This window comes from Perca flavescens, chromosome 4 (genome assembly GCF_004354835.1).
Source record: "Perca flavescens isolate YP-PL-M2 chromosome 4, PFLA_1.0, whole genome shotgun sequence".
Classification (NCBI taxonomy): Eukaryota; Metazoa; Chordata; class Actinopteri; order Perciformes; family Percidae; genus Perca; species Perca flavescens.
The window spans coordinates 25,396,479-25,419,829 of record NC_041334.1 but is presented as its reverse complement, the minus strand read 5'-3'; the positions used below and the strand labels follow the sequence as shown (position 1 = coordinate 25,419,829).

Genomic DNA, 23,351 nt, shown 5'->3' with positions numbered 1-23,351 from the left:
CTATTCTGTTTTGTATGGAGATAAGGTGGACATAATTTTTGTTAGAATTCAGTTAAAATATTACAGAGGCCTAAAACATTTTGTTTTAGTGTACTGGTTTATTAGTATGAATTTAAATAATATAAAGGTGAAGTACACTGTGCAACTAATAACAGGTCTACCAATAACATACTGGAGTCTAGTCACCAAGCTAGGATAGACAATATCTTTATTTACAGTAGGACCTTTCAAAGACAAACAAAGTGCTCCACTGGGTTAAGATAAAATGTTAAAGGGCAAGAAAACAATGCTTTCTCTTAGTGAAGTATTCACATTACTTTAATTCTGACGAATGGCAAGCATATTATTGGCTGTCAATAATATTTGGCCACTCAAACAGGAAATAGTTCAACACTTTGCTGCCAAGAGTTAGATGAGAAGATCAAACCACTCATGTTTGTACAGTGAATATGAAGCTACAGCCAGCAGTGAGTTAGCTTAGCTTAGCATTAAGACTGTGAATAGGGAAAAACAGGTTTTACAAGTTTTTTTTTGCGTGGGACTATTTCTTGGCTTGGCACATCCTGGAGTCTTGTCTTGTGAGGTTGCCAGGCAACCAGCGGAGACTCCAGGAAGTCACCGCACACAGCCAATACACATGACCTTCCGTAAAACTATAACTTGTCGTTTTTACATATATATATTTTATTCAATGGATTAAACAAACAAGATATATTGTGTTAATTACAGTAAGCTAACCGGCTGCAACATGAGAGTAGTATCAATTTTTTCAACTAACTCTTGCCAAGAAGGCTACTAAGTGTCTTTCCCAAAATGTGAAACAATTTCTTAAATTTTCTGATTTTTAGAGGTTAAACCAGGACAACACAAGGATTTAACGACGCAATTAAAGATCCAGTGACAACTTGCTGCTCTCAGGAATCAAAGTATGTATATTACTTTAAAATGTATAGTAAAAAAATAATAAAAAGCATTTTGTATGGGTCAAGTAACACACCTAGCACTAAACTAACTTGAGTTATGGATACCCACTCCTACCATTACATTCTATATGGCTATAAATAGGTCTGAGATCCCAGTATGTCCCGTCTACATTAAATGAAAGACAGGAGCCAGTGCAGTCTCAGCTGATTGCATTGACACCCATAGAGGCAGAGGTATGTCCACTCTGACTCTCTACTGAGCTATTTCTGTCCCTCTGCCTCCATTCCTAACTAGCCTCTACACTCTCCATTGCCACGCCAAGAATACTCCTCTAATTGGGTTGGCTCTCGATCACATGCACTCGGATCCCATTCCACCCCTCCCTCCTCGTCCCTGTCTCTACCACCAGGGAGACAGAGCAAAAAAATGCCAATCCATGCTCCTGAGTCACTCTTCCTGTACTGTTCTTACACCCCACTGATTGAGATAAATAGACACAGAGAGCTGGGGGTGCTGTAAGACCTGGTACCAGTTTTATAGTCACCTACTCATCTTCCCCCTCTGTTTGGCAGCACCACGCTGTATGAGTTTGTTTATGCGACCTGCCTGCTGATATAGAAAGCTATGACTGATAGCAACAACTGCACAGCTTAAGGAAGACTGAATCAGAGTTTATATTGGGAGACTTTTAGATTTTATGCATTGCTAAAATCAAAAATAGAAATAAGAGACTCAGGACCCGCCTTGTGTGATCTCTTTCTATTGTGCAAGACTTTGAAACATTTAAATTACTTAACCACTTTATTGTTATGATTGTGATTATGAAAGTAAACATGTTCATTAGAATATAATTATATATATTTAAATGTCTCTCCTTTCGAGTCCCAACAAATGAAATTACATTTTCTCTAATGTCCACTCAACTGCAAAGAAACATTACCATTTGCAAATATATTTAGCATGCAATATAGTTAAATCTCTCCTAACAAGTCCTCCAAATATGTCTAAATATGTCTGAAAACTGATTATTACATTTCTCAGTGCAGCACAGTATTACTACTCTACAGAGTGTTTGTCAGCTGTAGGGTTACAATGACAGGTACAGTCGGGTTTCTTAAACTGGCATAATGTCAACAAATAAGGTGACATCTACTAATTACCCCAGCACCTGACTTACAGTATCAAGCATGATGAAGGTGATAAGTTGATGAATTCGGCCTCATGAAAGTGTCTGAATCATATTCCTCCTTCTGAATGATAAATTATAGCAATAGTGTGAATCTACATTGACAGTACATTGTACGGTAATCCTTTGTTAAGTATAATTTCTGTTTTGCAATTTAGCTTTAAACACAAACAAAAATGTTTTCTTTTCCAAATAAAGTTCAGCATTAGGACACAAAACACTGTGTCCCAACTGAAGCCAGAGCAGGAGGGTGTGTTTGTGCTTACTGCCTGACTCTGTGGTGGAAGTTCGTGCCACTGTGTAAACTCTGCCCAGTTCGCCCCACAACCCTATGTGAAATGTGACACAACGCTGGGTTCTCCTTTAAGGCATGCCTTTTCTGTCTGTGTGCATTACATTGTGTGTGTGTGTGTGTGTGTGTGTGTGTGTGTGTGTGTGTGTGTGTGTGTGTGTGTGTGTGTGTGTATACACTGCCTGTGTGTGTGTTTGGGTGCCTATGTGTGTGCAGGGCGGGGGTCAGGCCTCCATTTTTACCAGGAGGTCTGCAGCAGCTGTCCACTGGCACGCAAGAGGGAGCGCCACAGTGGTGATACAGGGGTTCAGAAGTGAACCGAGGCAGCTCCGTGCAGATTGATCCAGGAAGATTTACTCTCACCATCTTCGGCCCGTCAAGGACCTGCAGCCCTATCATGGCGGATCAGTACCAGTACAATACCAACACCAACGAGGAGAAGATTGTGAAGGATAGCCACACCAAGGAGATTGATTTAATTAACAGAGATCCAAAGCAGATCAATGAGGACGTGGTGAAGGTTTGTGCAGCATGGAGACAACACCCTGTCACAGAGAGGATTAAGAACATAACCCCTGCCTTGGCATGTGTGGAAGCATATAGGCAGCAAATGAATAAAGTGGTTAGCAGGAACAAAGACAGGAGTACAGGTTATGATACTGTCTGGAAAATCCTTAAATAGAACAAGAGCTATTCCTGTTGCCTGTGCAGAGCCCAAAGTTTATTTTGGGAATGGGATAGAAGAGCGTGAAACTGATACAGTATGCACTATGTATGCCGTGATTTATTTAAGCTTGACTACTGTTTATCCTGTGATTGTTCCCATGTTATAGCCACAAAATATTTTCTGTAAGGACAGGACTGAATATACATTTAGATTCTATTTTGTCTGACTGGAAGGGGTTTATGTAAACATGGTCAATGAAGACGGTTTATTACAAGGTATGAGTAAAGCATATGTTTAGTGTCTGCATGGCTCAGGTTGGAATGATTTACATGTCTACTGACGTCAGTTTTAAACTGAAAGGTTTGTTAACCTTAATCCCAATAGTCTGGTCAAGGAGTTACAGTGAGTTATAGTTTAGCATTTATATTTCTTATTTATGCAGTCATTTTCTGCTAACATAACTTTTTTTCCCCTACCTTTAAAATAAAGTAATATCGATTAAAAAACTTTCCCTCACAGGGAATCTTATCTCCTGAGTAATCACATGTACCAGCTTTGGGTGTCCGTCTATTGTTTCTTAAGAACACTGGTTGTTCTTTTGCTGAATTTGACACCAACAATCCCTCTAGGGGCTAAAAGAGGCCAGACCTTGCAGAGAAAATATAAAATGCATGTCCAGCCATTCATTCAGAGGATGATCTCAGGCTGCTGTCTCTACGGGAAATAGACAGTGACTTTTGTGATTGTATCCAGTGGTCTGGAAGAAAAGAGAAGGCTTTAGATGTGCAGGGCATCTGTCTTTCATGATTAAGATAATCAGCAATTTATAGCTGAGTCTTAGCTCAGAATGTGACAGCACTTTTCCAAAGGACCAGGTGACACATATTGAAAACTGAAAACAGATTGCCGGTAGACCATTGCACAGTTGCTCTAATGCCTTTTACATGAGGCGAAACTTGGTTACTAAGAAATATGTTGGAAAAGATCTTTTACAATGATTTGGACCTAGCATTAAAAGCCACTCCATAACTGTTATTAATTTTGACTGTATGCCACAGCATTACATTTTTTTTCCTATGATGTTACAACACTTAAGCTAATTGGTTTCTCTGCATAAATTTGACCCTAACACTCTGCAGCTTTTACAAGCTTAATCTTTACACTTATTATTGGCATGTGCATAACAGTGGTGTGCATTTAGGGATGTGAGGAAATAAAAGCCTCTTTTAAATTTCCTTAGGTGGACTTTGAGGATGTCATTGCAGAGCCTGATGGTACACACAGTCTGGATGGGGTGTGGAAGCTCAGCTACACCACCTTTACTGTGTCCAAGTACTGGTGCTACCGCATCTTGTCTGCTGTCTTCGGTATCCCTGTTGCTCTGCTGTGGGGCTTCCTGTTCGCATGCATCTCCTTCTGCCACATCTGGGCCGTGGTTCCCTGCATCAAGAGCTGTCTGATTGAGTCGCAGTGCATCAGCCGCATCTACTCTCTCTGCATCCAGACCTTCTGTGATCCCTTCTTTGAAGCCCTGGGCAAGATCTTCAGCAGTGTGCGTGTTGCACTGCGCAAAGAAGTCTAAGAACTCACACAGTAGTGTTTATAGTATGATCGGATGAAGTGTGGTATCTTTTTATACACCAGAAGATCAGTCCTGGCATCTTGCTTACGCCCAGATACTCCTCCTCCTCCCTTCATAATATGCTGTTCCCCGCCCACCCATCCTGAAGCTCTCAGCACTGAGTCCTGACATGCCCGGTGTGCCACCAGAAGCTCTGTGACAGCTGCAGCAGGCAGCGTGGTTCTGTGACAGCTCTGGCACTCCTGGAGGGCTCAGTGCTCCTCACTGAGCAAGAAGAGGGCCGCTTGCAATGAGGAGGATGTGTCTGCCCTCATTTATTTGTATCACAGAAGCTACTCATTCACAACAAATGAAATGACCTCCCCACAATTGCTGCACCTGTGGACAATGCTGCCTGTATGCATTACATTTGGCCATTTTTAAAAGTTATATTGATGCTGTATATTGCTGTGTCTGGTATTATTTAACTTTATATTGTTTTAATTGGATTTGACAATCATGTATGTAACCTTATTTTAAAAGTTCTAACAAAACGAATTGAATGGAAAGTTTTTTTCTCTACATATTTATTTGGTAATTAGTGATGACTCCATAGTAACTAACAGATTCATTTTCTGTTTGGAACCAACCATGCAAATAATTTACTTTATCAAAGTGTGATGAGTGGAATATTAAAACTACTTACTATTGAACTTTTCAAGTAAGCAAGTATGTGTAATACAAGTATGGACCTACCTACTAATGGAGTAAAGTAAAAACCTCTGTATGAGACCCATTGTAATGTTCCACCGTGTTATTTTGATGATTTAGAAAAGTATAATACCTTTGCTGCTATTGTGCACCTGCAGTGAAGAAAATGTAATGACATAAACAGTACATGGGGTGAAACTAATTTAAAGACACTTGAGGAAACCTGATAATAAGTATATTGCACCACTGGTAAAGTATGTTCCGTGTATTATTTCAATTTATTCGGAGAGGCTTAAGAAATACATTTTTAAAGTTTACCAAACACTTCACTGTATTTCAGTGATATCTCTTTTGCCAACGTCAGTGGAAGCAGTGACCTGGGAGCTGTGACCCACTAGAGGTTGCTGTTGTGTGTGCTTCTCTTTTGTGTCTGAGATTCATAATTGATGTTTCAGTGTCACCACACCCTTCTTTGTTCATAATCTCAGTGTGTTTCTTTCTGACTGACTCATTCTAGTCCTCTATTATACTGGAAAATGCACAGTTAGAATTTATATAAGCAGAAGCACACTGTGTTGAAAGTATTATTCTGATTAATGAACTGCATTAACCAGTGCAATTAAGGAGCAAATTTGCCAGAACCTGTAAAGAGACATTAAATATAAAAATACAACCAAAGTACAGCAAGTTCTCCACAAATACAGTTCTCATGATTTTTGCCTTCTGCAAATGTTTAATTAAACTAGTGCAATTACAAACATACTGTAAACATAAATAGCCCTCCACACTTACTGGCATCTTTAAGAATGTAAAGATTATTCGAAATAGTTAATCATGAAATCTGAAATACTCTGTTAAGTCTTTAGCGCCAATTGTTGCCTTGAAAAATTTATGTTTTATAGAATTTCTCCTGTTATAATATGTTCTATTGGTGCATTGGTTATCCTATGGAATGTCACATTATCAAGGTTATAAGAGAAGTAAACTCCCGCTAAATACTGTATAATTGTAAATATTACCTAGAAATTATAATGTTGGCACAATAATTAATCCTGTAATCCACATAATAATAACATTAAAGCAACACCTGTGCAGTGTACAGTAATGCAGTTAAATATTTCTGCAATAACTAACTAGCTTGTTGAGACTGTAGTTTGAGGTGTTGTGCTTTTAAATTATATTGTAAGTACAGAGTAAAGTGCGCATGACCGAATGTCATGATGAGCTGAAAGCTGAATCTGAACCTGTCTTACAATTCAATTCAATTTTATTTATAGTGTCAAATCACAACAGGAGTTATCTCAGGACACTTTACAGATAGAGTAGGTCTAAACCACTCTCTACAATTTACAAAGACCCAACATTTTCCCATAAGCAAGCATTACAGTGCCTCAACTAAAATTGAACATAAACATATAAACTTCACAAGTGCAGTATTTGTTTCACAGATATTTTTTGGATTGTTTTTATTGTGCAACTTTTCAAGATTTCCAGCAACCTTGCAAAGGATTTTAGGAGGCAATAGGAGCTCTAATGAGCATCAGCTATAGGTGTAAACAATATACTGTATGTCGTTCATTTGTGCTTCTTGCACTCTTTTATTTTTCAAGCCTTTTTTAAATCTTACCAGTGACAGCCATGACATCTTACATCTAACAAAATCTCAAGTAACAGTTTACATGTATCATACATGAACATTTGTAGAGCAAATGTAGCAAAATGAAGAACATTGTACACAGTATTTATAACAGGGGAGCAATTTCATTATATCACAGACAAACAGGATCCACAAGCTTTGCTGGTGACAACAACTGAATCAATAGCATGGTTGGCCAAGGTTGACAGTGCATAAAAATATTCTCTTTTCCTTTACTTTCTCTGCACTGCACTGCAAATATATAAATATATACTGTACATCTCAAACAAGAAAAAACAAACGATTGCTCAGCTTGGTCCATGATTGTCTCGTACATCTTTATGAATAAAATGTCGCACCCTTAATACAATTCTGTACATTTTTCTATTTCACAATTCCATTTCCACTTTATACTGTAAAGTACTGTGAATAAAATAATTAAAGGTGGAGTCAGGGATTCTAATCCAATACATTTCCTTCAAATTCAGCGAATATCTTCTCACGGTCCGTTAGCTGTCCGTTCTGTGTGCGCGCTGAAAATAAATCTGGTGTTTGGCTATGGATGTAAAAAGTAGGGATGGGACAAGTCGTTCTTTTCAGCGTAGGCTACTGATTCACTATCAACTTGACCTAAGCTCCAACTATAATAGTCCCACTCACTGAACTGAACGTTCAGTTCAGCTCGCTGGTGAACTGAGAACAGAGAGTTAGTCAACGTTTGCAAACTTAAAACTGAAGTCCTTATACCCGATTATGTACAACATGTATATTTTTATGACACCTCATTATTTAATAAAATATCTAGGTATTGGTTCTACTTCCTACTTCGAGAGACATGAGAGAAGTAAAAACAGTAATCTTTGTATAGTCGGCATAAGCACATCAAACCAGGGTTTACATTACACACTTATTTTGACAGCCAATTTAGCCATTAATATTCCAGAATATTCTAGTACATACAGTATGTTTTTAATAGCCATATAATAGCCTACATTTAAACAGCAATACAACACAAGAGCTATTCACGTTATTTGTAATAATTAATGTACAGAACAAGCTTATGCATTTATAAGGGCATGGAGAGAAAAGATGAATAGAGACTCCGACCTTGTGTCGAACCACCGCTGCTGAATTATGGGCGCCACACAATCAATTTCCTCTGTTCTTGTGTTTCACTGTATAATATATAAATATAAGAGTGGCCTATTATATCGTTGGTAGAGCGGAGCTCGGTGGCGCATACTAGGCCAGTTTTTATGATGTATTATGTATTTATGCTGCTGAACCATGCCTTGTCGAACTTTGTCCCTCTTACACATGGGCACTAAATAGGCTGTACATTTCCGATCAATCGGCCTCAGTGTTCTTGTAATCTGTGAAATCTGCCGGCTAACGTAAATCCCACATCAAACATCAAATTATCACTTTTATTATTTTTCAAAAGTATCCGTGTTTTCTTGATGGATTACCAAGCCTTGGGATGGATTATAATAACAATGACTGCTCGTTGTAACAGCTGAATGGTGCAGCTGAATGTATATATTAGCAACCCGGTTGCTAATATACATTCAGCTGCACCATTCAGTATATATACACAGCTGATTGAGGAAGGCCTTCCTCAATCAGCTGTGTATTTGCTGTCTTGAATACACGGCATTCCTCCTGTGAACAAATTACTTGAATCAGTCACTTAGTGAATCCCTGCACGTTGACAGCGCCGGAAGTCGGCCCAAGCCTGGAGCTCTGCAGTGTGACGCTATAGAGCTCAACTGAACTGAGATATGAACGGATCTTTTCAGAAAGTGATTCAGTTCAGTTTGTTCACCCAAAAGATTTGTTCTTTTGAATGACTCATTTGCAAACGGCACATCACTAGTAAGTTAATATATATATATATATATATATATATATATATATATATATATATATATATATATATATAATATAAAGAGAGAAGCAGTGGGAGCGAGAGGGTCACTAAATCTGGCACATGCTAACAATGTAAAGGAGCACTGATGGGAGGGGTGTATTTGTTTGGGTGTTGAGTTCCAATCAACAATCTTTCTCCAGAAATGCTGACTCCACCTTTAAGACTTTTGTCTTTTTCTTTCCGGGCTCAGGGCGAGAGGTATCTGAAGGAGTAGAACATCTGGATATTTTATGGCCGATGGCATGTGGCGAAAGGCAGGGTGGACGAGAGAGAGAGAGAGAGAGAGAGAGAGAGAGAGAGAGAGAGAGAGAGAGAGAGAGAAGGGAAGAGAGGGCGGGTGCTTATGTTGTGGAAGTCTGTGTGATGCTCCTCTGACTGCTAGTGCTCTTAATGGCAAAGGTTGAGGAGTTGCTCTTGTGACTGGAGTCAAAGTCACGCTCACAGTGGCACTGGGATGACTTGAGGTAGCGAGTGGAACAGCACAAAAAATTCTGCCTAAGATCCTGGAACAGATGCCCGGCGAAGCACATATAGATCCAGGGGTTACAGCAGCTATTGAGGCTGGCCAGCAGCATGGAGATGATGAAGGGCATGGCTGCAGGAGATGAGAGAGAGAGAGAGAGAGACAGAGAGAGAGAGATTGAATAGAATAGAATACACTTTATTGTCCCTGAGGGGAAATTTGTCTTGGACATAGTGCTATAATCTGTTGCATAACAACATAAACATGTAACAGAAAAAAACATTCTAAAATAAACATAAAATAAAATCAACATAAATAATCATATTTATCATAAATAAATGAGATCAACGAAGCCGTCCTAAGACACAAAAGAACGACGCGAAGAAAGAGAGAGAGAGGAAAGTTACTGTAACGTGACAACAAAAAGTAACCAGAAGCTTGTTTTCTCTGTGAACGTTTTGATTTAAAAGTAGTGGTTTAGTGGCTGGCTCAAAGTCTGTATTATTGTTTTATAATTTTCCATGAATTGAAATGAATGAAATTTTGGAATAAATATGCATAGTCCCCAGAGGATGAATCTCAATAACTTTGGCAATCACTGGACTTTTGATCTAGCGCCAACATGAGGTTGACATTTGTGGTTTTTTGTATGGTGCTTTGGTACAGGACTTCATACCCAGCCGCAGGATTTTATTAAATGAAGCTCAGCGCAAATTCTTTCAGGAAGACTTCTAACTACTGCAATCACCACTATCTCTCCCTAAATCTTTTCAGCTGTTAAGAGGTGTTCACTCTTTAGTAAACCAATCAGAATTCATGATCCAATCACAGCATGACATCCTCCTTTAAATGTCTCTCTCCTTGCTATCAGCTGGCTTCTCAGGCAAACGTGCAACCCTCCTCCTCCCTTTCCACCTCCGGGCGTCATCGTCCACTGCAACCGGAGTCCCTTTCCGGCCGACGGGTCCTTCGTTCGGCCTCCTGGTTCCCTCTCTGCCATCACCAGTGTCTAGGCTCCATTGGGGGGGAATATGTCTGTTTCTCTACCCTTTAAATATTTGAATGATGGAGTCTAATCCCCAAAGACTTTGTACATTTCATGTACATTTCATATTATGCTTATCTACAATAAATATTTGCATATCTGCAACAAAGTCTCTCCTGATTGAAATTATCAGGTCACTGTTTTAACTGATATCAGCTCAGAATGCTAACATGAAGTTAGTATACAGCCTAATGGCCCTGACAAACCAACCCGATAATCAGCCGTCGGACAGTCTGGCGAGGTCAGTGACTCGAGTCTGTTCGGTGTGTTCCGTGCCGTCGTCCGTCGGAAGAGCTATCGGCCTTCATTTTGACCGACCTGACTTGCTGGGTCGGAGGGCGGGCAGTCGGACTCAGTGACCAATCTGATTGGTGGAGTGCTAACCCGGAAATGATGAGCGGGATGAGCGTGACTAAGCCTCTCAAAATCTGATGAAAATCTTTTAAACTGACCTTTGTCGATCTAAAATGAAGACATATTCAGCAACTGCATGACCTATTTCTTACTTAAAATGTTTTCAGAAACATGTTTCGGTGAACTATCTTCGTAAAATATGAGATTGTATTCTGAACGAGCCGCCATTATGCCCGGTTGAAAAATCCGGGAGCAGCCAGACCCATGTGACGAGTTTGTCCAATCAGCTGCCGGTTTATATTTTTTGGGCAACAATACAGATTAGCGCCGCCTGCTGTTATGAAGATTTATTATGTCTCGCGCAGAACGTACGCTCAAGCCGGCGTCGCTTCGATGTGTTCTGAGGCACTTTTTGGACCTCCGGGAGCCAACTGATCAGTCCGACTGCCTTTTCTGCCAACGGTTGGCAATTGGGTTGGTGTGTCAGGGGCATAACAGAGCAGTTAGCAAGACTGTAGACTCATATAGTCTTGTTTCCTTTCACACATTTGCCATTTCCTGCCAATGTAGAACCAGCTCTGTGTGATTATAGCTGGAGGGATTCTCACTCTTTAACATCAGAGTTTGAGTAAGGAGAGAGTTTTATGACACTTGCCGTTCAAGAGTGAGAAATAAACCACAAATAATTGAAATGGTGATCTGTCAAACAAGCAAGAAAGAACAGCGGCAATACATCATGGCAAGTAACCTGTAGTGGCACAGACGATGACATTTACACAATGTTGACTGCACCATCCAACTGACATTTGGCAAATGAAGTTCTGATTCATGTAACTGGCCCGTATCCTGTATTTAACCTCTCCTTGCGAATTGCTAATTGGCAGGTGCTCCTACTATTCTCATGTTGTTAATGACTGAGCTCAAACAAAATTGTTCAGCATAAATTATTTCTATAAGGGCACAAAAGTCACACGCATCATTATTAAGAATTGACTATTAGCCATGTAAGGATTTGATTTATGAGATGACAAAATTAGTTTGAGTGTAGATCATTCAATTACCCTTTGTGTCATCTACTTTTGGGTAAGCCGTACTGCTTTGTGATCCTTCAGATGTACAAATGAAAAAGGCAAAAAACAAATCGTAGCAACTATATTTGAAACTGAACAAGAGAATGCTAATGTATGAAACAGTCTATAAACTCTGGAAGCAAGAATGTGAACATGTGAATTTACCAGCTGATATGACACACTGGTACTACAAACCTCGTGAGCCATGCATCAACCTACTCTACAGACTATAATGCGGCTGACATGGATGGAGTAATACGCTGCATAGGAGACAAAGACCAACTGGTGGTTATCAAGCATTCTTATCAGGGTGGATGAGAACAGAGCATGGATCTAATTTGAATAATACGGGGAACTATCGAGAAAGAGTCTTCACTGATTTATCCCACAGTGCCTTTCATCAGAGAAGGATGAATCAGATAGCAAATGAAAAGGTGGAATGATTATCCCCATGGGTGGTACATCTGTCTGACTGTCACTGGGCTGGCCCAAAAGCCTCTTTAGCAGGCCATTAATGAGAACACTTAGTGCTGAATCTTGTTCCCTGAAGGTAAATAAGCATTGCAGTAATATCATTTTCATGAAGTGATAAGTATGAGTAAAATTGCTTTGAGAGGTATTTCTGTACCTATGACACTACCTTGCTTTTTCTCAATGCTTGTAAAAACACTATATAGGAACTGACTTTTATAATTTAAAAAAAAGTAACACTTGGAGATTGCACACCTTGCTTTGTGTCCATCAAGGACTTCAAGCACTTCATGCTAATCAATAGCACAGAGTGTGAGTCAGCTTCCGGGGGCACCAGGCTCAGCAGGGGGAGGTGTTTGTGTTTACCGATTGTTTTGGGAGCTTGCGTTAGTGTCTGAGTCAGAGTTTAACCTTCAGGTGTTTTTGTCCTCTACATAATCTATTCGGCTATCCAATGTGATATCACATTGATGATGTCACAAAGCTTAGAAGAATGGGACATTGAAATTTCCCCAAACCGTGTTGATAAGCCGTAATGTGGGTACTAATGGTAAACCTATCTGTGAAATGTCCCGGCTTCTTCACAGTAAATCTGCAGTTTGGGGGATGAAGCAATGTGACTCTTTGTTCATGCATCTAAAAAAATACACTGATTGGCTTGATGTGGACATTGTATCTAGGGGTCAGAATTTCCTACAGCGTGTATCCACACCACTGGACCATTTTTTTGGCTGAAGCAACAGTTCAACATTTTGGGAAAATACACTTCAAATTGATACCACTCTCACACCTGTACAGTAAATATGATTCTACAACACTAACTACAATTAACTACAACATCTTAATAACCTGATGTTTTCTGAAACTGCTATGTTTACATTATGCATGTTTGAAACAGGTTTGCGATGTAGAGGTTCTTCCCCTAGTAGCCTAACAGCTGTGTGGTCTGGGCTCACTTTGCTGACTATGACTGTAATGGACACTTTATCTGCACACACAGGTGACACTCCAGCCTATCTTTTGTACACAAACACTGGCATGTGTCTGCCAATTCTGGCCTTTCTGAACACTGTTCACGTGGATTACAGCCATCAGACACCAGCCTCCTCCCTGCACTGAGCCCAGCTCTGCAACAGAAAATTAATGAATCATTTCCTTTTCCATTTCATCTTTTTGTTGCTCTTTTTATGGCTGCTGTTACTATGAATGTCGCTGTGAGGTGCAGCATCAAAGCCAATTATAGCAGTATACCTCCTCAGTGTTGAAGACAGCCAAGTGTATTGTGCAACTGTTGAGCTCCAAAGTGTAAAAAGCTGGTATGAACAATGCAGCTTGAGGAGGATGGCAGGAATCACACAACCAGTCATTTGGAACCTTGTACATAAACCCACAGAAGCAGAAGAAAAGACTCAAGCCTGAAACACCAAAGACTATTAACTAGTTTATTTCCCTACAATAAACTTCCTAATACTATTGTCTTCTTATGTTTAGCACATGTACAGTTTATTTTATTTGACTCTGTTTTTGTATAAAAAAAAGTTTTGCTTTTTGATTTTTCTATAAGGAAAACCAGAACAGTAAAGTTATAAGAGGTGGAAACTGCTTGGAAAACAAGTTGTGTACTGTCTTTGTGGAGATGCAGACATATTATTTTGCAAAGTCTTTATATTAATAATAACTCTAATTAGATTTACTCTTTGCTTTTCCAGAACACAAATGCCCTTAGGTCATGTTGACAAACTATAGCCCCTTTCACATTATACACATCTGTGTACCTTATACTTAGTAAATGTAATGGAATTATGGAAGGAACAGATGGACAGTGCAAATACATTGTGAAGTCAAAATGGCATATGAAATCTTTTGTTAGCATATGGGTGTGGCAATTGTCCAGCGGATCGATGAATATAGGGACCTACTAGATACAGCTGCTTAGTGGCCTATTGTGGTTAAATGTTAACGACGCACTCCAACGTGACCCACAGGCACAAATAAAGGCTGCTTGGTGGCGCACACTAAATGTGTTTAATGATTAGCCGTCAGTCGGTCTCAGCAGCGAGAGGAGGGTCAGAGGAAACTTGGTACATTATGTGTGTAGGTCTCGCACTTTAAAGGACTTATCACCAAGTGTTCTTACCACACAACAGGTGTATCATAGGCCTATAGGCCTTTAATCTAAGAAGTTCACATATAAGAAAAACAAATAGGTATGGTTTTCCTACTCTGCATTCCTGATGTAGCACTAAACAAACCATTAACAGCATCAGACAATATTAGATTAACAAGTAAGGTTAACTAGTTGTCTAGTGTAGTGTAATACGTAAATTTGGAAATGACAGCATGTTCTAATGTGTTTCACAAGGGTGAATATGCAATTCCAAGTGTTGTTTTTAGCAGACAGATTGAATAGTTCAAAATTGTTTCTACATTTATGTTTTGGCTTTTTGTTTTGTCCTATAGGGTCAAACCACCTGCACTGATCAGCCAGAGCTTCAGCTCACTCACTCAACTCTCCGCACCGCACCCTGGGCTGCGTTATTTAGCCAAAACAGCAGAACCACGAGTCAGCCACATAACCCCAGTGCCTGACCTGTCTGCATGAGGAAAACAGAACAAACACATCTCAAAATTATGTTTTTGTTGTTTCAGTTTGCTCCAACTGGATAAAGGGCTGGCAACCTCGTGCGTAAAGAGCACTGATGGGCACAGCAAGAGGGATGCGGCAATTATAAATCTCTATTAATTTCCACTGGGCAATATTGCAAATGTGGGTAAGTGTTTCAAAATGTATCAGATGCGTAGCGACATTAATGAGTAAGCTACGTGAGCCTTTGCGCATCATTGGCGCGCATTCGGTATGATATCCAACTTTAAAATTCAACCTACCCTCACGGGGCGCTTCTGGATCCCACGCAGACCACATTTGGACAGAGAAAAATGGGGTCCAACAGACGATATAGGCCAAGACGATCACAAAAGTCATTTTCACTGTGGTTATCTTTGCCTTGGAGATGAGCTTAACGCTGCTCACGCGGGTCAGTGTATTGCATTTGGAGGCTTTGGGTGTCAGGCTTATACACTGCTCCCGCCTGGTTTTCAGTTTAAAGTTTTGCCATATTTTGAAGCTTATTAACCCGTAGCAAATGCTCAGTATCGCCACTGGAATGATATATATAGTGAGACTGATCCATGTGATGTAAGCTTTGGCTCCCCAAGGCTTCACGAAGTCGCCCCAGCAGTCATACACTCCTGATCCGGGCGAGCCAACCTCGATCAGGGAGAAAATAAACATCTGCGGGATACTGAAGAGCAGGCTCAGGACCCAGGAAAAGATGACATAAAAACGGTCTTTTATCCTGTGCAAAGAACGAAGAGGCTGACAAATTGCCAAACACCTGTCTACGGACATCAAAACTAACATGTAAGTGGAGGCGAACATCCCAACGACCTGTAGGTATTTCACCAACCTGCACAAAATGTCCGGTCCATAGAACCGAAATGTAATGTCCCAGATAAGTTGAGGGAGAACTTGAAATATCGCCACAACTAAATCGGCGATGCTCAAGTGCTTCATGAAGTAGTACATGCGGGACTGGCTGTGCTTGGTGGTGTGGATGGCCAGCAGGACGCACAGGTTCCCCGCAAGCGCCAGAAACAGCACCAGAGCGAGCACAGTCACCTCTACCTTCGCCACCTCTTCGTTCCGCTTCAGAGGGTTCGTCTGATTCAATAAACCGGTCCCGTTAATGAGACTTGGGTTCTGCCAGGATTCGTTAAATTGCCAAAATTCACTTTTATTTGAAATACTCTCCATTGCCGCAGTCTTGTCCTCTGCAGATGCGTCAGGGTTGTGCAGTCATGGAAGGGTGAGGTATGATGAGTCAAAACATACTCATTAAGTGATATACAAGGATTGGTTGAACATCAATCTCCCAGGCTTTCTAAAAACTGAAGACGCTTGAAAACATTTCCACTTGTAATATGAGATATTTAACAAAATGTGTGCGCCAAAAGAAAAGTAAACTTAATGTGCAGAAATCTCAAATGTGGACCTACTGTACAAGACAGCAAAACTAGGGTCTAAAACACGTGAGTATATAGGTTATTCTCCAAAACCAAAATCCAAAGAATTATCAGGTTTATGGTCGAGCACAAAAAAAAATATATTTACTTTAGTATTACGAGAAAAAAAAATGCAGCAGAAATTATAAGCTCCAATATCTTCTCTGGTAAGAATCGGAATGGCCAGCACGCAGCACTCAAGCCCCTGTTATACCTGTCCCCGTTTCAGTGAATTACCCATCACCGCCACAAGGCAGCGATGTGAGCCAGTCATCAGTCCCTTCCCAGTCTGCTCTGTTATAATACATACATGGCTCGGAGCTCCAAACCTCTTCAGAGCATGAACCCCAAGATAGGCTCTGTATCAAGGACCTTATTGTGTCAGATACTGTGTGGCTTAGTGTGGAATTATAAAGCTATACACTTTTTCCGGAGAGACACTGAATGCTCTGCACACAGGAGGTGCTGTCAACATGTTTTTATTGTCCATATCAAAAGGTATCTTAGACTTCATTCATGACTTGTTTGCTTTAAGCTTTGGGGAAACCTTATTGTTGTTGTTGCTGCTGCTGTTGCTTTTGCATTTATTGTTGCTGTACTGAGAATTCAAGAAAACAGTCCAAGATGACATAATTAACATTTGATTTTTAGTTTAGTTACCCAAGAAAGCCTCTATGTTATTCTGTTTACTCAATATATTGGTGGTCATTAGGTTATTATAAAGGACAACAAGTGGCAATGATGACCTAACCCTCATGGGGAACAACATAAGCTGTTGAAATTTCACTGGCAATGTAGTGCTACGCCCATATTAATGTCCACGTGCTACATTCCAGCAATTCCTCTGAACACTCATTTCTTCCTTCTTCCCATTTGTGTTGTCAAATGCAATGCTGCATTGGAATATAGGGACTAAAATGATGAAGGTGAATATTATTACCTAAATATTTAGGAAAATGCTGCATTATATGATTTATTAAACACAGTTACACTAATGCTAACAGAGTCAGGAGTACTGAAAAGTGAGATTTTTCTGCTACTGTGCAGCTCTTTAAATTTCCAGCAGTTGCAAACCCTGTTGGAAAAGGCCTCTGGTCCTATACCTACGCCAGAGAGTTATGCCCCATTTTTGTGGTTGTGGCCGGGTTTGGAAAATGGCGGATCCACTGGAATATCAAAGCAGTAACATGAAGACTGAAGATGCTTTATCGCTGACTGGAAATTAAAAGGACAAATAAAAGGGAATAATGATGACACATTAAAAACGCTGTGACTTGTGTGAATTTGGAATGAAAACATTTAATGACCTCACATGAAATGAGCCAGCATGTGCGGAGTGAAACTGGGTATAGTCTGGGTACAGCTGGAACATTACAGAAAGTAATTAGTGGATTGATGAGTGCTCACCATTTCGTGAAAGTCGTGGATGTGGAATAAAGCAATGTATTTTCCATGGTTTTATGACCATGAAAAAAAAAAGAGCCAGTCAGTGCTGCAAAGCTTTGAGGGGGTTTTGCTAGAGAAGCTTTACTGGGACCAATTGATTACAAGGTAAGACACAATGTGCAAGATGGGGTTATTGTTAGAAATAAGCTGTGTCCCGCTTAAGGTGCTGGATCCTCCAAAGTCTGCATTTTCAGACTAAATATGTCAAAACAAGTTGGCAAGGTCTGTCCCATTTCAAATAGAAATGTACAGTGTAAATCTGGAGCACACAACCTGTACAATGTTTACTTTGCAGCCCTCCACGGCATGCATTGTTTAATGGAACACATGGAGTTCTCCATCAACTCGTAAAGTCCAGAATTATCAGGTGACCACGTCATGTTAGCCCAGGTGGTCAGTCACTGGTTAATACAGTACATACTCTAACAAACTACACCATGAAAAAGCTACAGCATTTCACATAGTGAGGAACCTTCCTAATCAACTAAGACTACTGGACTGCAGCCCGGAGCACTCAGTTTTGGATCACTTTATAGTCTAATGTGATCCAAAACGGAGTGTTAGACTCTCTCATTTGGGGAGGAGGAACAGAACCATATCCTCTGAAATTGGAGATATAGTGTCAGTTTGGAGTGCAATTTATAGATCTAATAATAGGGTTAGCAAAAAAATCACACAGTTCAAATTATGTGCTGCTGATGGATGCAACTGCATGTGAGCCATTGACAATTCAAGAGAACAGGTACGTAAACAGCGTGAGGTCGGGCTTAAAGTTTTCTGCTGACGGATTAAAAGGATAGAAGGCTGCGACAGCAGAAGCCAAGTGGACTTGAATGCTAAAGAGATTCTTCTTGCCACAAAGAGAACAAATCAAGATGACAAGGCTGCAGGTTCTTTGCAGTGTGTCAACTGTCATGAAAATAGAGTGAAATTAAGAAAGATTGCAGATGGAAAAAATTACGCGCTAGGATTTCTTGATATTAATGACATTGCTGGAGAAAATCTTCAGAAAATATTGAGCGGGATTTATATAATGTCAGGCCCACTTCAGAGTGATGAGGGAGAAGATGGTTAATTTAAGTTTGCAGACATTCAAAATGACTCCAGTGAACATCATACATAGTAGTTAAACTCTATTTTATTTTACATTGTATAATATTACTTATACCATGGTAACGATACTATATTAATACTAAGGGAACATGGCTTATCATGAATTCATACGTGACTTTATGCTTGAAAAAGCATGAATTAATGTAGTACTTCATGAACTATCAGTAATGTACAAGGATTAATAGTATCTCATGCATGACTTAATGTAGGAACAATACGTTTATTAATGCATTAGTTAATGTATTTCAATGATCATTATATCTGATTTATTAATGATGTTCATGTCTTCTTCATTGGTAAATCTGTAGTTAGTGACAGGCTAAAAAACTGAATTGTAGTGTTGTAATCCTGATTAAGTAAACATTACTTCTTCATTACTTTGTTTGTGGCCCTTCAAATAAAGTGCTGACCTGGTCCATCTCTAACATTGATGAATAAGATATGGTTAATAATGGCATAATATTTTATGTATTAAGAATTAAAGGAGTGGATTGGCAAAATGATACTGAGGTCACTACATTTACACAAAATGCAGTATACTGCGAATACATTTTTATAGTTGCTTTTTTCTCAACAACATAAGCAGTAATGCCTGAGAACAATGCTCACCCAAGTAGGATATTTATGAATTTTACTTTTTACTAAATATTTTCCCTTTCTTCTCCAGCCACGGAAAACTGTGCAGCATTTTTTATCCCGCCCACCCCCCACCCCTGACAGAGTTGCTCAACAGTTCTCTGTGCCATTCCCACAGATATTGGGCTTTGAGTTGACAGATCTAATTAGAGACAAGGTTCAGGCCCAAGCTCTTGATGAAGTATGATACAAAGGGATCTGCACGCTAATACTTTCAGCTCCTGCTCCTTATGTAATCACTCAATACATGAGGTTCTCAGCCTACCATTTTCCTCTGCGTGATCTTGTGTCATGAGGCGCATGTAAAAAGTAGACCAACACAGTAGGGTGCACAGGGATGCTGTCACTCCTGGCTCAGTGGGTGCATGATATATTCTGCGTGCTAACATCAAGAGTACTACGATGAGCCATTAGCCTCATAAAGGAGAGGGTGTTGGAGATTTCTGAGATTACAGGCACATGTTTCAGAGGCTTGTAAGATTGAAGCGAGTGTACACAAGCTAAAATTAAGTCATACATCACACCAGCTCGAGACATATCTCACTCAAGCATGTAGTTGTAACTTGCAAATGTGTCAAACAATATTGCATGCAGAGTTCTTCAGTCTGGCCTCACTTCTGAGAGAAGACATCTGCTTCCAAAACAATAACAGGATAAGGCTTCATGTGGTGCGTCTAAAAAAGTTCTAGGGTTTGCCAACTCTGAATAGCATTTACAGGAAGTGGCAGTGAATAGACATAAAGCAAACAACTCAACAATACCCCCTCAACTAACGCCCGTTTGTGGGACATAACACGCGTTGTTTGAGCCAATGTGCCAACCCATAAATCATGTTTGGCTGTTTGCTGAAAAAAAGAAACTGATAAGAAATGGACGGCTGCAGATGACTCACGCCACAAATGGGTGAAGATTGGAAACTTGGTAGAACAAAGTGATTAGAGATGTGTTATTGCAAATCACTTTTTATTACAAGCTGTGGGGATGTCAGATAAACATAATTGGGTTTTCCACATTTACAAATCCATAGTTTATAAAAGCAGGGACATTGGACTTATCATTTATTATGACCAGTACACTACAATTCTCTTCCTGTTGCTTTTATTGGTATGATGAATCAGGGCTGGCTTCACTTTAAATAACACTTTGTCCATCCTACTCTTCCTTCCATTATATGAACACAACATGCTGTGCTGATTGCTGTAGCTTTGGTAGAAAGTGTGTTGTGAATTTAATGTCTAATGTACTGTAGTGACTTGATAAACCAACATAGTGTAGAGATATTAGTATGACTTTTGCTGAGATAAGTTGTCTAAAGCCTAACCTTACCTGACTATTTTTGGCCATGTTAGCAGTATGGCTCTAGGGATAGCAACGTAGGTCTGTCTGTTTGCCAGTTTATTCCACCACTTTGGGCCAGACTGAAATATCTAAAAGTTACTGGATAGATTGAGATGCCATTTTGTATAAACTCCCATGGTTCCCAGACAATGTATCCTACTGACTTTGTTAATCCCATGACTTTTTATCTAGCACCATTAACAGGTCAACATTATTATTTGTCCAATACTGTGGTTTATGACCAAATACTTGGAAAACTGATAACATTCCCATCAGCCTCAGCTGTGCTTAGCGCTAATTAACAAATGTTAACGTGCTAACAAAGATGTGTTAGCATTTAGCTCAAAGCACTGCGGTGCCTAAGTACAGCTGTCGGCTGTAGACTCTTAGTCTTGTTTAATCATATTTGTAGTTATGCATAATCAAGGATTAAAAAACTAAGGTTCAGCTTGTTGCAGGCAGAGAGATAAGAATATCCCATCCCATAGTTCAGATCATATAATATATAATTTATATCTAAGGGAGATGCTGTTGTAGTATAGATTTGCTCTGGACATCAAGTTACAGCTGTTGTTTGATCATTTTGCATCTAATTCTGCACCGATTTGATAAAGCATTAGATGTTTCGGATAGATAAATCACGTGGTAGAGTATTTACATCAACATTATGGAAAATGTTATCTCCTCAATAATGGGAAAATATCTGGTGCAATATCAATTCAGTGCTGCAAATCATGAACAGAACAGAATAGAAATCGACCATTACCATTTTGAAACCAATGAAAAGTCAGGGACATGTGATATTGGCTATAGGCAGCAGTTTGTTTGGATAGTTTAAATGGGGGAGTGAGCACCAGAGCCAAGGACATGACTGTTAGAGCGGTGGACATATTGACAATATATCAGACCCCCAATGTGACATTATTTAGTGCCTCTCAAACATTCTGAATTCACAAATGCGCCACACTACCAGTAAACATGTGTCACACAAATCATTTCCTTGCTCATATTTCAGTTCAACACGGTGCTTTTTGAAATAAAGTCAGCTTTTACTGCGCATATAAGTACCATGTGCTGAAGCATATGCCCTAAATAAAACAAGTACTGGACACAGATGTGAAACTGCTTCTAATAAATCTTACAGCATAAGATTAAATTAAAAATATATACTATAGACTATATTGATTGTAAGAAACCTATTGCGTGATCAGTCCACCTAAGCACATTAAAACACAAACATCTCCTCCATTTCAAGGGGAGAAAAAACACTTATTTTTTGACAATGGAAAACATTCCACAAAGAAAAGAGGTAAGATTCAATCTTGATCTTTGAAAGTTTGGTTTTGGAGCAGAGTGGGTCACAAAAAAAGCGTATTTTTTCTACTGGTTATGCATGTGCTGAATTTCTGTTCAATCTTTTAAAATTCAGGCTTTTGCAATGTATTTGTGCAACCAAGACAGGAATTTGAATTACTGTAACAAATAATTTACCTACTGTGTATTGATAACGGTAGAAAAAAGTGATGACTTGGGTTCTCTGATAAGGACATCTTATGTGAATATATGATTGAAACAAAATAGCTGCTTGAGGTTTTGTGTCAACAGGACTTGAAAAGCCTTAGAAATGGACCAAGCGTTGCTTTTAAAGTTATCATCTTACCTCAGACACAGAATGATAAGGAATACTCGCTTTTTGGAATTTTATCAAGACAAGCAGACTTGGCACAGAGCTGTATATGAGGGAGGATAATCAGAGCTCTTTGAAATACTGGTATCGCCCTCCTCTCGGACCATTTGTTGTGTGTGTGTGTGTGTGTGTGTGTGTGTGTGTGTGTGTGTGTGTGTGTGTGTGTGTGCGTGTGTGTGTAGCTGTGTAGCTGTGTAGCTGTGGAAAGTGCGCTCTGGGGATTTTCAGTCTACACTCTAATATCTGTCCAGCAGCATGCCTGTGGCTCTCATTGCAAATGTAATTCATGTCTGATTAATTCGGCACCGACCACTACGTCACAATGATTTCAAAAACCACTTAGAAAGCTAGAGAAATCAGTAAACTCGACATTCTCACGTCTGGAGAATATGCTCGTGCATTTTTAAGTAAAGTGTTGGGTTTGTAAAACTTCTTGCCACCAATGGCAAATCTGGGAGGTTCAAGCTCATATATATCTTGAATAACAATATATAACCATCTCTTTTTTTACAATTTCTTTTTTTTTATTACAGCTTGAACAACGCAATCAATACAGAAATACAGTTGTACATCTATAACACAGCAACCAACTCAATATCCTGATGAAATACATGCAAATAGTAAGTTACGTACCATAAAACTACACTGCCCTGAGGGAAATCTTCAACCTTGTTCTGGTTATACCTTGACGCTTCTAAAATTATTACCTAATGTGGCACAGATCTTAAAATGAATTTTGAATGTTTAACTTAATATGAT

At 39.6% G+C, this 23,351-nt stretch overlaps 2 protein-coding genes across 2 annotated transcripts; one reads left to right on the top strand and one right to left on the bottom strand.

Annotated features, from left to right (window-relative positions):
* Positions 1-2,557: 2,557 nt before the first annotated feature.
* Positions 2,558-6,440, top strand: cav3 (caveolin 3). The gene is made up of 2 exons (XM_028577068.1): positions 2,558-2,922; positions 4,310-6,440. Exons 1-2 carry the CDS (start codon positions 2,800-2,802, stop codon positions 4,649-4,651), a joined length of 465 nt encoding a protein of 154 aa, XP_028432869.1. The 5' UTR covers positions 2,558-2,799; the 3' UTR covers positions 4,652-6,440.
* A 2,808-nt stretch (positions 6,441-9,248) lies between these two features.
* oxtra (oxytocin receptor a) lies at positions 9,249-16,124 on the bottom strand. The gene is made up of 2 exons (XM_028575635.1): positions 15,197-16,124; positions 9,249-9,502 (listed from the first exon to the last, which is right to left on the bottom strand). The coding sequence occupies exons 1-2, from the start codon at positions 16,122-16,124 to the stop codon at positions 9,249-9,251; spliced, it is 1,182 nt and encodes a 393-aa protein (XP_028431436.1).
* Positions 16,125-23,351: the final 7,227 nt, after the last annotated feature.

Bases quoted from the DNA above. Each gene is read 5' to 3' on its own strand.
- cav3 (XM_028577068.1), top strand. From the start codon at position 2,800: ATGGCGGATCAGTACCAGTACAATACCAACACCAACGAGGAGAAGATT. The intron at 2,923-4,309 runs GTTTGTGCAGCA...AAATTTCCTTAG, and splicing joins TCAATGAGGACGTGGTGAAG to GTGGACTTTGAGGATGTCAT.
- oxtra (XM_028575635.1), bottom strand. From the start codon at position 16,124: ATGGAGAGTATTTCAAATAAAAGTGAATTTTGGCAATTTAACGAATCC. The intron at 9,503-15,196 runs GTAGGTTGAATT...CATCTCCTGCAG, and splicing joins TCCAGAAGCGCCCCGTGAGG to CCATGCCCTTCATCATCTCC.